We start from the raw sequence: 13,348 nt of genomic DNA on the forward strand, positions 1-13,348 counted from the left end.
TTCTCCAGATAGTTCCCTTAGCAACCACCAGTGTTCTTTTTGTCTCAATGGATTTACCTACTCTCATATTTCCTATAAATGAAATCATACGACCGTCTGTGCCTAGTTTCTTTCACTTAGCTTAATGTTTTTGAGGTTCATCTTCTTTGTACCATATATCAGTACTTCATTTCATGGCTGAATAATATTCTAGTGTATGTATTTCTCACAATTTCTTTATTCATGTGGGTTGTTTTCACCTTTTGAATATTGTGAATATTTTGTGTCTGAGTATTTGAGTACCTACTTTTAGTATATGCCTAGCGTATATACCTAGGAGTGAATATGCTGAATTATATGGTAATTCTATGTTTAAATTTTTGAGGAACTGCCACACTGTTTCACAGTGTTTGCACCATTGCACCTTCTTACCAGCAATGTATGAAATTTCCAGTTTCTTTACATCCTTGCCAACTTGTTAATTTTCTATTAAGTTGACTATAGCCATCCTTGTGAATGTGAAGTGGTATTTCATTGTGGTTTTGATTTGCATTTCTCTAAAGACTCATGAAGTTGGGCATCTCACGTGCTTATTAGCTCTTCCTATATCTTTTTTGGAGCAATGACTATTGAAGTCTTTTGCCCATTTTTCTATTAGATTGTCTTTTAGTTGAGTTATTTATATAGTCTAGAAAAAAATCTATCAGATATATGATTTGCAAATATTTTCTCATTGTGTAGGTTACCTTTTCACTTTTTAAAAAGACCTTTTTAAAATGAGATATAATTGACAATATTAGTTTCAGATGTACAGTGTAATGATTCAATATTTACATGTATTGTGAAATGATAAGTCTAATTAATATCTATCACCGTTATGAATTTATTATCCCATGATGAGAACTCATAAGGTCTACTCTGTTAGCAACTTCAAATATACAGCACACTATTAACTACAGTCACCATGCCATACATTACATTCCATGACTTACTTTATAAATGGAAGTTTGTACCTATTGACCCTTTTCATCCATTTCACTCATCCTCCCACACCCTTCTCTGGCAGCTACCAATCTGTTCTCTGTATCTGTGAGTTTGGGTTTGTTGTTGTTGTTGTTGTAGTTTTGGGGGTTTTGGTTTTTTATTCGTTTATTTTTTAGATTCCACATGTGAGAGATCATATGGTATTTGTCTTTCTCTGTCTAAGTTATCGCACTTAGCATCATAAGGTTTATCCATGCTGCAAATGGCAAGGTTTATCCATGCTGCAAATGGCAAGATTTCCTTCTTTTTATGGCTGAGTAATACTCCATTGGATATATACCACTTACTTATCCATTTATCGGTGGGCGGACATACAGGTTGTTTCCATATCTTGGCTATTGTAAATGATGCTGCAGTGAACATGGGGGTGCAGATACCTTTTCACCTTAGTGTTTGTTTACATTTCCTTCGGGGAGTACCCAGAAGTGGAAATGCTGTATCCTACATTCGTTCTGTTTTTAATTTTTGAGGAACTGCCAAACTGTTTTCCATAGTGGCCGCACCAGTTTACATCCCCAACAGTGCACATGTTCCCTTTTCTCTACATTTTCACCAACACTTGTTATTTCCTGTTTTGTTTTTTGTTTGTTTGTTTTTTTAATAATAGTCATTAACGAGAGTAGGATAGTTCAGTGCGGTTTTGATTTGCATTTCCTTGATTATTAGTGATGGTGTGCTCCTTTTCTTGTATATGTTGGCCATCCATTTGTCTTTGAAAAATATCTCTTCAGATCCTCTGCCCAATTTTTAATCTGATTGTTGTTTCCCTTTATCATATCTATGGTTTGCAAGTATTATTTTTTTAATGGTTTCACTTTCTTGATATCTTTTCATGCACAAAAGCTTTATATTTTGATGGCGTCTGTTTTTTTCTTTTGTCACTTGTGCTTTTGATTTCACATCTGTTTTTTTCTTTTGTCACTTGTGCTTTTGATTTCACATCTAAAAATGCATTACCAAAATCACGTTATGAAGATTCCACACTGCTCTTTGCTATTACTTTTGCTCTAAATCATATCGTACATATTCTACTTTATTATGTTGTCTTAATTATTATAACGAGTTTTGATAACTGGTACCTTAAGTCTTCCAAATGTTCTTAATGCAACAGCTGCTGCTGCTATTCCTACTGCAACTACGAGTACTTCATCATCATCATCTTCACCATCGCCATCATCATCATCATTTTCAATTTTGTTTTGGCTTTTCTTAGCCTTTACATTTCCATTTAAACTCTAGAATCAGTTTGTCAGATCTTCACCCCAACATATACACACGCAGCTGGAATTTTGATAGTGATTGTATTGAATTATAAATTTAGAGATAATATTCATCATTTTAACACCATCTTCCATTTCACAAAGATGGTATATGTCTTAGGTAATATTTAATTTCACAGTGTAATGTTTCTTAAATTTTTGTGTAGAGGTCTTAGATATATTCCTAGGCATTTTGTTTTTCGATGCTATTAGAAATAATACAATTTTTATTTATGTTCTAATTGCTTATCATTGGCGTATATATATATATAAAGGTACTTCTTTGTACTCCAGGATCTTGTTAAAACAATTTTTTATCTTATTAGTTAATTTTCTCATTCTTTTGGGTTTTCTCTTTTTATAATCATTTGTCCATAATGACAGCTTCGTTTCCATTCTTAATGCTTTTTATTTCCTTTTCTTCCTCTTCCATTGACCAGGACCTTCAAAACAATCGATGTGGTAATAGCAAACATTTTTCTTATTCTCAGTCTCAGGAGGGAAAGATGGTAACTAACAGAAGACTCGCATTATTTAAATGGCCCATGTAGGACAATACCCTGAACCCAGTTCTGACATGCAATCTGTCAACTTCGTCTTTTCATTAGAATAGTTTGTTTACATGTAATGTGAATAGTGATTTGGGTTAATTTGCCATCTGATTTTATTTTCATTTTCTTCTCTTAGTTCCGTATTCATTTTCCTCTTGCCTTTTTTTTTATTATGTTTTTCCTATTTCCCCTTTACTGGCTTCTTTTACAATCTCCTCCTCTTTTAGTAGTCGCCCTAGAGATAGCATCGTGCTCCACGGACTCATTGGAGGCCAGTGTCATTATTTGTGTTTTAAACTTTCAGGACGGCCAGTACAGTGTTCCAGGGAACCTAGAGAATACTTTAATTCCCTTTATTCCCTGAGGCTTTTGTGTTCCTGGTCACACAGGTCCATTACCATTGTTATTTTATACGGTTAATATTTATTTAGGTTTACCAACACATTTTCCCCTTTCTCTTGTTTTTTATATTTTTGTCTGTGTGATGATTTTCTATCTACTCAAAGAATTAAAGTAGTATTTCTTTTAATGTGGATTACTGCTAATGAATTCTCTATTTTTGTTTGCCTGAAAATGTCTTTATTTTGCCTTTATTTATCAAAGGATATTTTCTCCAGGTTTAGAATTCTCATTTTCTCCCCCTGAATAATTTGAAGATGCTATTTCATTATCTTCCATTTTTTTATCTTTTCTCTTGAAGTCAGCCAACAGTCTTGTTCCTTTAAGGTTTTGTCTTCTTGCTTCTGAGTGCTTTTCATCTTTTCTGTTGTTCACTGGTTTTACTACGATGTGTCTGGGTGTGCTTTTCTTTATATTTATCCTAATTTGGGGCTTATGGCTCTTTCTGAATATAGCTTCTTTGTCTTTCATAAATTTTGAACAATTTTCAGTCATTATCTCTTCAAATCCTATTTGTTTCATATTCTGTTTTCTCTTACTGCATTTCTAATTATACACTCTAAGCTTACAATTTTTTTTGTTGTGACTCAGCTGTCTGACACATTTTTCTGTACTTTTCTACCTGCTCACATTTGTTTTGTTGTCTTCTGATCTGTCTTTGAGTTCACGAATTCTCTTCAGATTTGTCTAATCTTATGTTAAGCCTATGCATTGAATTCTTAATTGCACTTGTATCTTTCAATTCTGTAATTTCCTTATAATTTTTAATATAGCTTTAAGTTCCCTGCCAGCATTCTTTACCTTGTTATTTAATCCTTGAACATCTTTAATTGTGTTATGCGTCTTTCGCCTCAGTATCTGGATTTGCTGTGGCGTTTTTCTCTTGATATTTGGTTGTCTTGTCTTGCAGACGTTATTCTTTGTTGAGTGTCAGACTTTGTGTACCAAAAATTGTAGAGATAAAATGAAACTCTAGATGATTTTATACTTCTTCCATAGAGCATTAATTTTTGCCTCTGACAGGCAGTTGAGCTATTGTCAGATCACTTTCATCCAATCAAGAATGCAATGGTTGGAAGCTGGGCTTCAGTTTTTGACAGGCTAATTCTGTTTTTAGTCACGTCTATATCTAGAGTGTATTTGTTTGGGTCCATCCAAAGGTTTAGGGAGTTTAACTGGGACTCTCCTCTTTTGGGCCCAGAATTCCATTTTTCCCCTTCCATCCAGCTCTGTGACAGGGATGAAAGCGTTGCTCGACCTCTCAGCCTCTTTCACTTTCATCGAGTGTAGGAGAAAAGTAATCCTCGTGCCACTCTCAAATCTCTTGATTTCTCTCGTCTTTTGAAACTTTGCCCTGTACATTCTCACTGCTTTGGTAGCTCCCTGTTGCCTTCAGACTGATTGTTTTTAAGTATTCTGTCCAGCCTTTCCATTCGTTCCGGTGGGAACATAGGTCTACGACAGCCTAGTCAGCTCTTGTCAGAAACAACTCCCTTTCACCTCTTTTAACCGATTAATTTCCTGTTTTACGTCATAATCAATATTTAAAATGGAATATATGTATATTATATTTGTATAACTTGTTTTTTTAATAATACAATGAACACTTATGAACTGTTAGCTCCTGATTTTATTATTCGCCAAATCTTTCTTCCTGTTTCTTCCTGCATTAGGTAACCACTGTGTTGAATTTGGGGCTTATTATTCCCTAACTAAAGCAAAACACCACTTAACACATACATCTCTCTAAACGGCATACCCGTTTTGTTTTGCTTGTTCTTGAGGTTTATAAGAGTTATATACATTCTTGGCTGACTTGCTTTTGTTATTACTATTTGTTTCTTTGAATAATCATTGTTATTAAATCTAACTGTAGTTCATTCATTCATTACTCTGTATTATATCATAAATAAATAATGAGTTATTTTGAACAGTGCTCCTATTCTTATAGAGGCTTCTTTGTGAAATTGATAAAACACAGTCTAAACACATGTAACTTTTAATTTTATTGTGAAATTACTTTTCAAAATGATTGTTTAAATTTATCTTCTTGTCAGCAGCGTGTCATACCAAGTATTGTTAAATTTCTTAATTTTTCTCCCATGTAATTGATATAAAATGATGTATTCATTATAGTTTGAATTTGCATTTCCCTGACTGCTAATTAAGTTTTTATATCTAGTCACTATTCATGTTGCCTCCTTTCTGAAATTCCTTTTGATGTCTTGTCTTTTTTTTTCTGGATGTCTTTTTCTTAGAGGTAATCTTTACACTCATGAATACCTTTTCAGGTACATGTTGCAATATCTTCATAAAATCCACAAAATTTATTTATGGTGTGTCTTTTTACTCCCTTTATGGTATCCTTTGATCAAAAGTGATTAATTTTAATGTAGCTAAATTTATCATTTTTTGTAGTTAATGCTTTTTCTTACTCCAGTGTAATAAAAATAGTCTCCCATATGTTCTTCTTTTCACACATAAAAAATTTAATCTGCCTGGAATTTATTTGTTTTTTTGTATGCTGTGATTTAAGGATTCCATTTCTTTTTACTCTCCATTAGGATAGCACAGTTGATTGAATAATCTCTCTTTTTAGTCATTTGCATTGCTGCCCACTTATGTATCACCTCTGTTCTTTTCCATTGCTTTGTTTATCTACAAGATGTCTTTCATTAAAGTTTTACAATTTTTTCTGTAAAGAAAATATAAACACTTCTGTTGTACAATTTTTTTAGTTACTTTGGTTATTAAAATTATGCTTTTCTGGTTGGTTGATTTGGGGACTTATTTGAATCTTATATCCATCTTGCTTAACTCTCTTTATAATATCTATGAAGAATGCCAGTTTTAATTATTTTCTAATCCAGGAATATTTTATTTCTATCTATTACTTATATTTCTGCATGTTTCCTACAGTTCCTTTTTTCCTTTAAGCCTCATCTGTCAGCTTTTGAATAAGGTATATTCAAGTCTTGTGCGCTGATGAACATTATTGATCTTTTTCCAAAAATCATTTTTGTTTTGGTTTATTTTGATATTATTCTTCTAGTGTATAAATGTTCATGAATTTTATATCTTATTTTGATGTAAGACTTTTTAAGGACATCTGTATCCTGTTTATGTCAATATCCCAGTTAATCCATATTTCATCTTGACCAATAGGTTTTCCATCTTGTTATTTTTAGATATTACCTGTCATTGGTTTTGTTGCATCTGTTGTGGTTTTGTTTTATTATTTTTGAACCTATTTGACAGTCTCTTGGTCTTATTTGGGATAACTTTTTTTTTGTATTTGTAATAACTTATGCAGATGGAATTTTTTCTTGTGAATTAAATATTTTAGTGGAGTATATCTTTGAGTAATTCTTTCAGAATGGCTTGTAATTTGGAAACTTTCTCTGTCTTGGATTTCTGAAAATATTTCCCCCCCTCATTCTTAAATACTAGAATTCTATGTCTCCAGTCACTTGGCTACAGAAAATTCATAACATTGTTTTTTGGACTCTAGTCTTGCAGCTGAGGAAGCTGAAGTTGATCTGATTGTTGCTTCTCTTTTGGTGGGTTGCCCCATGGAAGCTTTGGGGAGCTTTTTGCCATCCTTAGTTCAGAAATTCCTTCAGAATGTTTCTATTGTGATTCCTTTTTCATTATTTTCACTTTATACTTTGAAGGCACTTCTCAATTAGAGAATTGCATCGCAAGCTACGTGGAACTCTTTCAGCTCTATGTTCTTAGAGTATTTGCTTTCCAAATGTTGGAGGTATCTGTCCTATTGCCACAGGGTTGCCTGAGGTGTTTCTGGATTTCTCTTTTCCTAGGCGGAAATCACACATATCAGCTAGGGATGAAAATGGGATCTCTAGTTTTCCAAGACTGAGTTCAGCATTTTTGTCAACTTACTTTAATTTCCTGGCTGCCACCGTAAATTCGCATTTTTCAGACTTGCAGTATATCATTTCAGGATTATTCTGTGATTGTGCTGGCAAAAACAAAAAACACCTTTCTTGGAAGGTGTTTCCTTCCTGTGCCTTTATGAAGATGTAAGCTCTCTAGCTCTGTTAATATTTTACTGTCTATTTTGTGGTTTTCAAATTTTTCCTATGATTCTGGACTTCTTTTGGACTCCTTTTGTTTTCCAGCCCTGCTAACTCAGTGTGCGTCTGAGTTGCCATTTTGGTGTGATTTAGGTAGGAAGATATTAATATATATTTCTGTTACTCGTTTTCAACTACAAAGCTTTCTTATTTTTTCCCTGCTCAAGATTTTTTTGTATATACCTTTCCCTTTATTTAAGAACTACACTTTTTGGGCTCCATTGATTTTTGTCCTAGACCTTGCCAGCTACTTTAAATAGTTGAATCATTAGTTTCAAAAGGGTAGCTAGATATGAGAGTATATGTAAGAGGTTACAGTCAGTCTTGCTTCACACCTTAGGAAGAACCAGCTGGTGAGGCCGAACAAAGCTGTATATGGCACTAGTGAAGTTAATGCCTATCAGCCTTTTTGAGTAATAGGGTTAGGTAAAGTATTTTACTCATGTATAATAACTGTCACTACAGAAGATACAGATTTTATCCATTCAGTAAATATTAATTAAACATGGGAAGTCACATTCACATTTCCTTAAATTTTGTTTAGCTTCCAGGAAAAAAGACAACCAAGCTTTGGGTTCCAGATGAAGAAGTTTCTCCTGAGACAATGGTCAAAGTGAGTAATATGCATAGCTTTGTCGATTTTAATATTTAATGTGTGATAGTCTTAGTATAGGTGTTAAAATTTCTATTCCTGTTATAGAGATATGGTTGTTAGACTCATTCCAATCTCTATGTTTATTGTATGACATTAGCCCATGTGCTGTGAGAGTCTAGAGTGATGAGAAGCCAGAGCTCCTTGAGGGCAGCTGCTCATAATCTAAGTTGAGAAAAAATGAGTTTGAAAACTGCCCCCATGTTGCCACTGCTTGATATTCCCTTTTAGTGGCAAAAGACACTGCCGGTGTTGTTATGTACATTCTTCCAGTCAGTAAAGATTTTTAAGACTGTTCATCTTTTCCATAGGATTTGATAAAACTTTATTTTGATTTTTTAGAAATTCAACCTATAATTCCTTGAATGAGGGAGTTATACATAAAAGGTTGCTCATCGCTAGTGTATAGAGAGTATTGATTTACTAAAACCATCGATAGTCTGTAATTGTAGACATCACCTCATTCCACTGCACACAGTGTGGTGTAAGGTCCAGAAACAAATACATTAAATATTTTCGTTTTTCTAGTTATTTCCTCTAAATGCTTTTTAGTGTGTGTGTGTGTGTGTGTGTGTGTGTGTGTGTGTGTGTTTATATTTCATATTATGAACTACTTCACAGTATTCCAGCTTCAAATTCTGATATAGTTTCTGTGGACCTGTAGAACAGCCCTTCCTTCAGGATTTAATGCTGCTTGATACTTATAAGGTCCAGTATAAACCTGTTTTTTCAGTGCTAGACTGGAAGGCAAACCACCTGCACTTACATTACATGCTTACCAAATGGCCCAGGGGAGGGATCTGTAAAAAGCTAAGATAATATGTGAAAAAGAGATAATATGCATGCCTTCAAAAACAGTTGTTGCAGACACTAAAGCTTGTAAAGTACTTAGGAGCTTCATAATTACAAAATGCAGTACAAATGTGAGATGGTATCATCTCTCAGACACAAAAGATTGAATATAATTTTTAATTGGAAACAACTTTTCTGCCTAGGGAAGTTTGTATATTTTTACTGTGGATTCTAAAGGATAGAGTGTATGTTGAGGAAACATTTAAAAGAAAAACAGTTTTTAGTTAAGTCATTCATTTGTCAATCGTCTAGAGGGTGAGGCATCTTTAAAACATTCATAGTTATCTTTATATATGCAGAAAAGAATAATTATTTTTTCCTCTCCTTTTTTTTTCCTTAAAAAGCTCTCATTAAAAACTTTTTTTAGTTTTTTGAAGGTTAATATAGAATTCCTTTAAAATGTGGCAGTGTTTTATTTGTGAATTTGTCTTTTAAATAGATTCAGGCTATTAAAATGATGGTTCGATGGCTACTTGGAATGAAGAATAATCACAGTAAATCAGGAACTTCTACCTTAAGATTGCTAACAACAATATTGCATAGTGATGGAGACTTGACAGAACAGGGAAAAATTAGGTATGTAATCACTATTTCAAATTTCTTTGGATTGCACAGTATTTCACATCTGGTGTAATTGTTGAATGGTGCAGTTTCTTTTTTTAAAAAAGTAATCAGTATCGCTTTGTAAGTATGCATGTATTTTTATTGTAATATGGTGTTGTACAGTGATTATTTCAGAGCAGCAGTCACGTGTCTGGTGCAGGGTACATTGTAATTATTTTAAACATTAGATGTTAACTTACCTAAATATCTAATGTGAAGACGTTAGTGTGCCAGGATGTAACTGATGTTTTATGTTCTTTTTAATATCTAAGGGAAAAAGAACAAACTCGGTAGAAGAGAACTTCTTGAATCTGTTTCCAGAAATATAAATATATGTAAATTTTTAAACTGTACTTCATGAAATTATTTAAAACATAACTATTTTGGTTCGGTTCATTTCGAAACATTTCGTATAGTATAGTGATTGGAAACAGAGTCTGGAGCCTGGATTCAAATTGTGGCACCACCACTTACTGGAAGGTGACCTTCAGGAAGTTACTTTAACCTCTTTGTACCTCAGTTTCCTCATAGAGAATGATTATAACCCATCTTATCTAGCTGTTATGATAATTAAGTAAGCTAGTATATTTATAGTACTTAAAACACTACCTAGTGCATAGTAATTAGAAATATTGATGGTGGTGGTGGTTATTACGTTAGGGTTAGCTAAAATTTAGAAATTTGTCTTCTGTGAAACCACACGTGCCGTTTATTGCCTCTTATTGGTAATAAAACATAAGAGAATAACTTTCCCCTCCCTAATATATGTAGCTTAAAGACTTTAGCGACAAAGTATGCAGAGGTGACTGCCCCAGCTACCTTCTCCCTTTTGTCTTCATTTCAGCTTTTGAATGTTTTGCTCTTGCTCTACTTTTTGCATAGAATATTAATGGGAGCACATTTTTCTTAAACAAACCAAATAAAAATAAAACTTGGTAAACAGTTTCATATGTGCAACTCATCTTCTTTCAGTCTAATTAGTTGTTTTCACCTGAGTGCTCTTAAAATTAATATATGCCAATGTTCAGGATTTACATAACTGGAGAAAAAAATTCCCTAGTATGAGCACATTTTTGTCTTTCAAATTTATTAATTAAATCATGTGCATAGTTAGATCTCATCTCACTTGTTTTTTTTATTCATGGTATTTCTTAAAATCAAATGTGTACTTAAATTCTGAAAATTTATATGAATTACGTTGGTTCTGCATTTTTAAACAAGGCTTTTATATAGAAACCTGGTCTTCAAAAACTATTAATTAGAACTGTTTATTTCTTTTTATACTAAATAAACAAGAAAAACAAATAAACTACTAAATAAACAAGAAAAACAGACTTGCCTTTAGCAGTGGTTGATTGATTTACCTCATAATAGCTCTTAGAATATTACTGTAGATACACTGAAAACCACCTCTGGGACATGTTTATCAACATTGTCATGCATTCAGTCAGTATTTTTATGTAATTCTTAGAAACATAAAGGAAGGGGCTTAAACCAACTAGATGATTAGATCTTGGAAGACCAGTTACAGCTTTCCCTCCTTACTCCAAGATCCTGTAATTAAGCTAATATATCACTATATTAGGAAGGATTGTTTTGATATATTTACTAGTCAAGAATTTACTAATCTTTGAAGTGTGTCCCATTTAGCAATTTTCTTTCCTTAAACTTAAAAAGAAGCTGTGGGTAATACTAGAAAAGTTGAACTCTAGCTAAAAATAGTAACATTTTGTGTACTGCACCTGCTTTTATTCTACTTCTTTTGTACTTAGCACAGTAGTTTTAGTTGACTGATGAGCAAGTTAGGACATTTTTATTCCTGACTTATAAGTAAACACAAATCCAGAAATAATCCATAAGAGAAGATTTAAAACCTAACGACTATACATACAGATAGAATTTTTTCTAGGCTTGGCTAAAAGCTATTTTTGTAGGATGAGAGAATTAAATGCCTTTAGCATATACTTTTATTCCAAAGAAGTACTTTATAGTAATAGACACCAACTTCCAAAGTTAAGTAAACATATTATGGTGTTTAGAATCACTGAATTGTTTTCTGCCCCTTTTTGGGGGGCCAGAGGAATTTTCTTAAAATTAGATATACAAAATAGGCATGTTTTTGTGCAAACATTTGGAAATCTAATTTACATTTTCTTGCCCTTTTTTTTTTTTTTTTTTTTCAGTAAACCTGATATGTCACGTCTGAGACTCGCTGCTGGGAGTGCTATTGTGAAGCTGGCACAAGAACCCTGTTATCATGAAATCATCACATTAGAACAATATCAGCTCTGCGCCTTAGCTATCAATGTAAGGAAAATGGCTGTACAGAACATGACTTTACATGGTCTTTGACTTCAGAAAGAAAAATACCCACCATGATATAGAGATAAAAATCTTGAATGTTTATGTTTCCTCTTGAAAATTTTATGCATGAGAGACATTTCAGAATTCTGAAACTGTCATCTGAGTTTTGGGTCGTTAACACAGTACAGTTTATTCTTGTTATTCGCAGTAGTAGTTCTGTTCTACAAAGTCACTCCAAGCACTGAATGAGCAGATACGGACCATTGTTCATAGGACAGAGACGAGTGGTTCCTGCAAGCCTTTAGTCAGTGTTTTTGTCAATCAATATGTGACCTTCTTTTATGTGTGTTTCTGTTTAAAGGCACCTTATTTAAAATACAGTTGTTTCATGAACATTGAACTCATGGCCAACAGCACTGTAACTCATGCCTGAGTGAAGCATATCTAACACACATTTTCTCCATGAGGCACATCTCAGCCTTCTCGCTATTGGGAACACTAAACACCACTTTAGCACTATGCTTGGAAGCTACTTTAAACAACAAAGTCAGCAACAAAAGGTATAAAAATGTGAAAAATGTGGCACTAAATAGACCACCAAAAGGACAGTTGTTTGTTGTTCAGCTTCACTTGGACATGTGTCAGGCAACTCACACTTTTTGCTGCTCAGTGCACTACCCAGGAATGACCATGAAAATGTTGCAAGTATTCATTTTGGGGTTAGAAATAAATTTTAGTCAGTAGATAAATTCACAGATGCAGAATGTATGAATATTGAAGATTGAATGTATTTAGTTTTTAAAAGAAAGAAAAATAGAAATTTATAGTTTTATAAAGAGATTAATTTTACGTTGGAAGCATTCTTTATTACTCAGTGAGTTCAAATTTCAAATTATTAATAGTAATATTAATGGATTTATATTCTAGTCTTATGGATTTCATATTAGAGTAACATAATATTTGAATTATATAACTTTAGAAGTTTTTAGCATTGTTGAGAAAATTTAAAAGGGCTTCCATAATAGTAAATTTGATATTCTAATGTGATATTCTAATTTGACATTCTGTTGTAGTATTTCATTCATAATTTGGTTATTTTTACACTTAGTTTTGCTATTCTTTTCCAAATAGTCTTACTTGTAAGAATTTGGCATTTACTTCAGAAATGATTGTAATTTTTCTTTCTACCTCCCTTCCTTATGCTGCTTATTTAAAAATTGCAACTTCTGTTTGACCTCTACACATAAACAATCATCAATTTTTTTAATTATAACCATTTTGTCAATTTCTGGTATTTTAGTCCTTAAAAGTTATTCCAAATCCTGTTTCTAATTTTAGTTTTTGGTGTCGTTATTCAGATATTGAACTAAACCATTTGAGAAATGAGATTTTGAGAAACCCATAATTTTCTGGTTTGGTGTTCCCCATTTAATTTTAGAGATAATCTTATTTTGCAAGAAAGTGAAAATTGTTCAGAAAGCATAAAAATTTTTTAGAAGAAAACAACATATTTTTTTAAATTGGTAATACATGAATTCTGTTGACTTACCAGGTTCTTTGATATTTCTTTGGGTATTGGCACCATAGTATTGAAGTAGAAATTTTTTT

General features: G+C 32.8%; 1 protein-coding gene across 1 annotated transcript in view; it reads left to right on the forward strand.

Moving 5' to 3' along the window:
- The window catches only part of PDS5B (PDS5 cohesin associated factor B), a 91,694-nt gene that overhangs the window by 57,653 nt on the left and 20,693 nt on the right, over nt 1-13,348 (forward strand). The window contains exons 21-23 of the mRNA XM_023531605.1: nt 7,874-7,942; nt 9,273-9,409; nt 11,620-11,743. Of these exons, the coding sequence (XP_023387373.1) occupies nt 7,874-7,942; nt 9,273-9,409; nt 11,620-11,743 (330 nt within the window). The remainder of the gene's footprint in view (nt 1-7,873; nt 7,943-9,272; nt 9,410-11,619; nt 11,744-13,348) is intronic.

The sequence above is a fragment of the Pteropus vampyrus genome, unplaced genomic scaffold (genome assembly GCF_000151845.1).
Source record: "Pteropus vampyrus isolate Shadow unplaced genomic scaffold, Pvam_2.0 Scaffold71, whole genome shotgun sequence".
Classification (NCBI taxonomy): domain Eukaryota; kingdom Metazoa; phylum Chordata; class Mammalia; order Chiroptera; family Pteropodidae; genus Pteropus; species Pteropus vampyrus.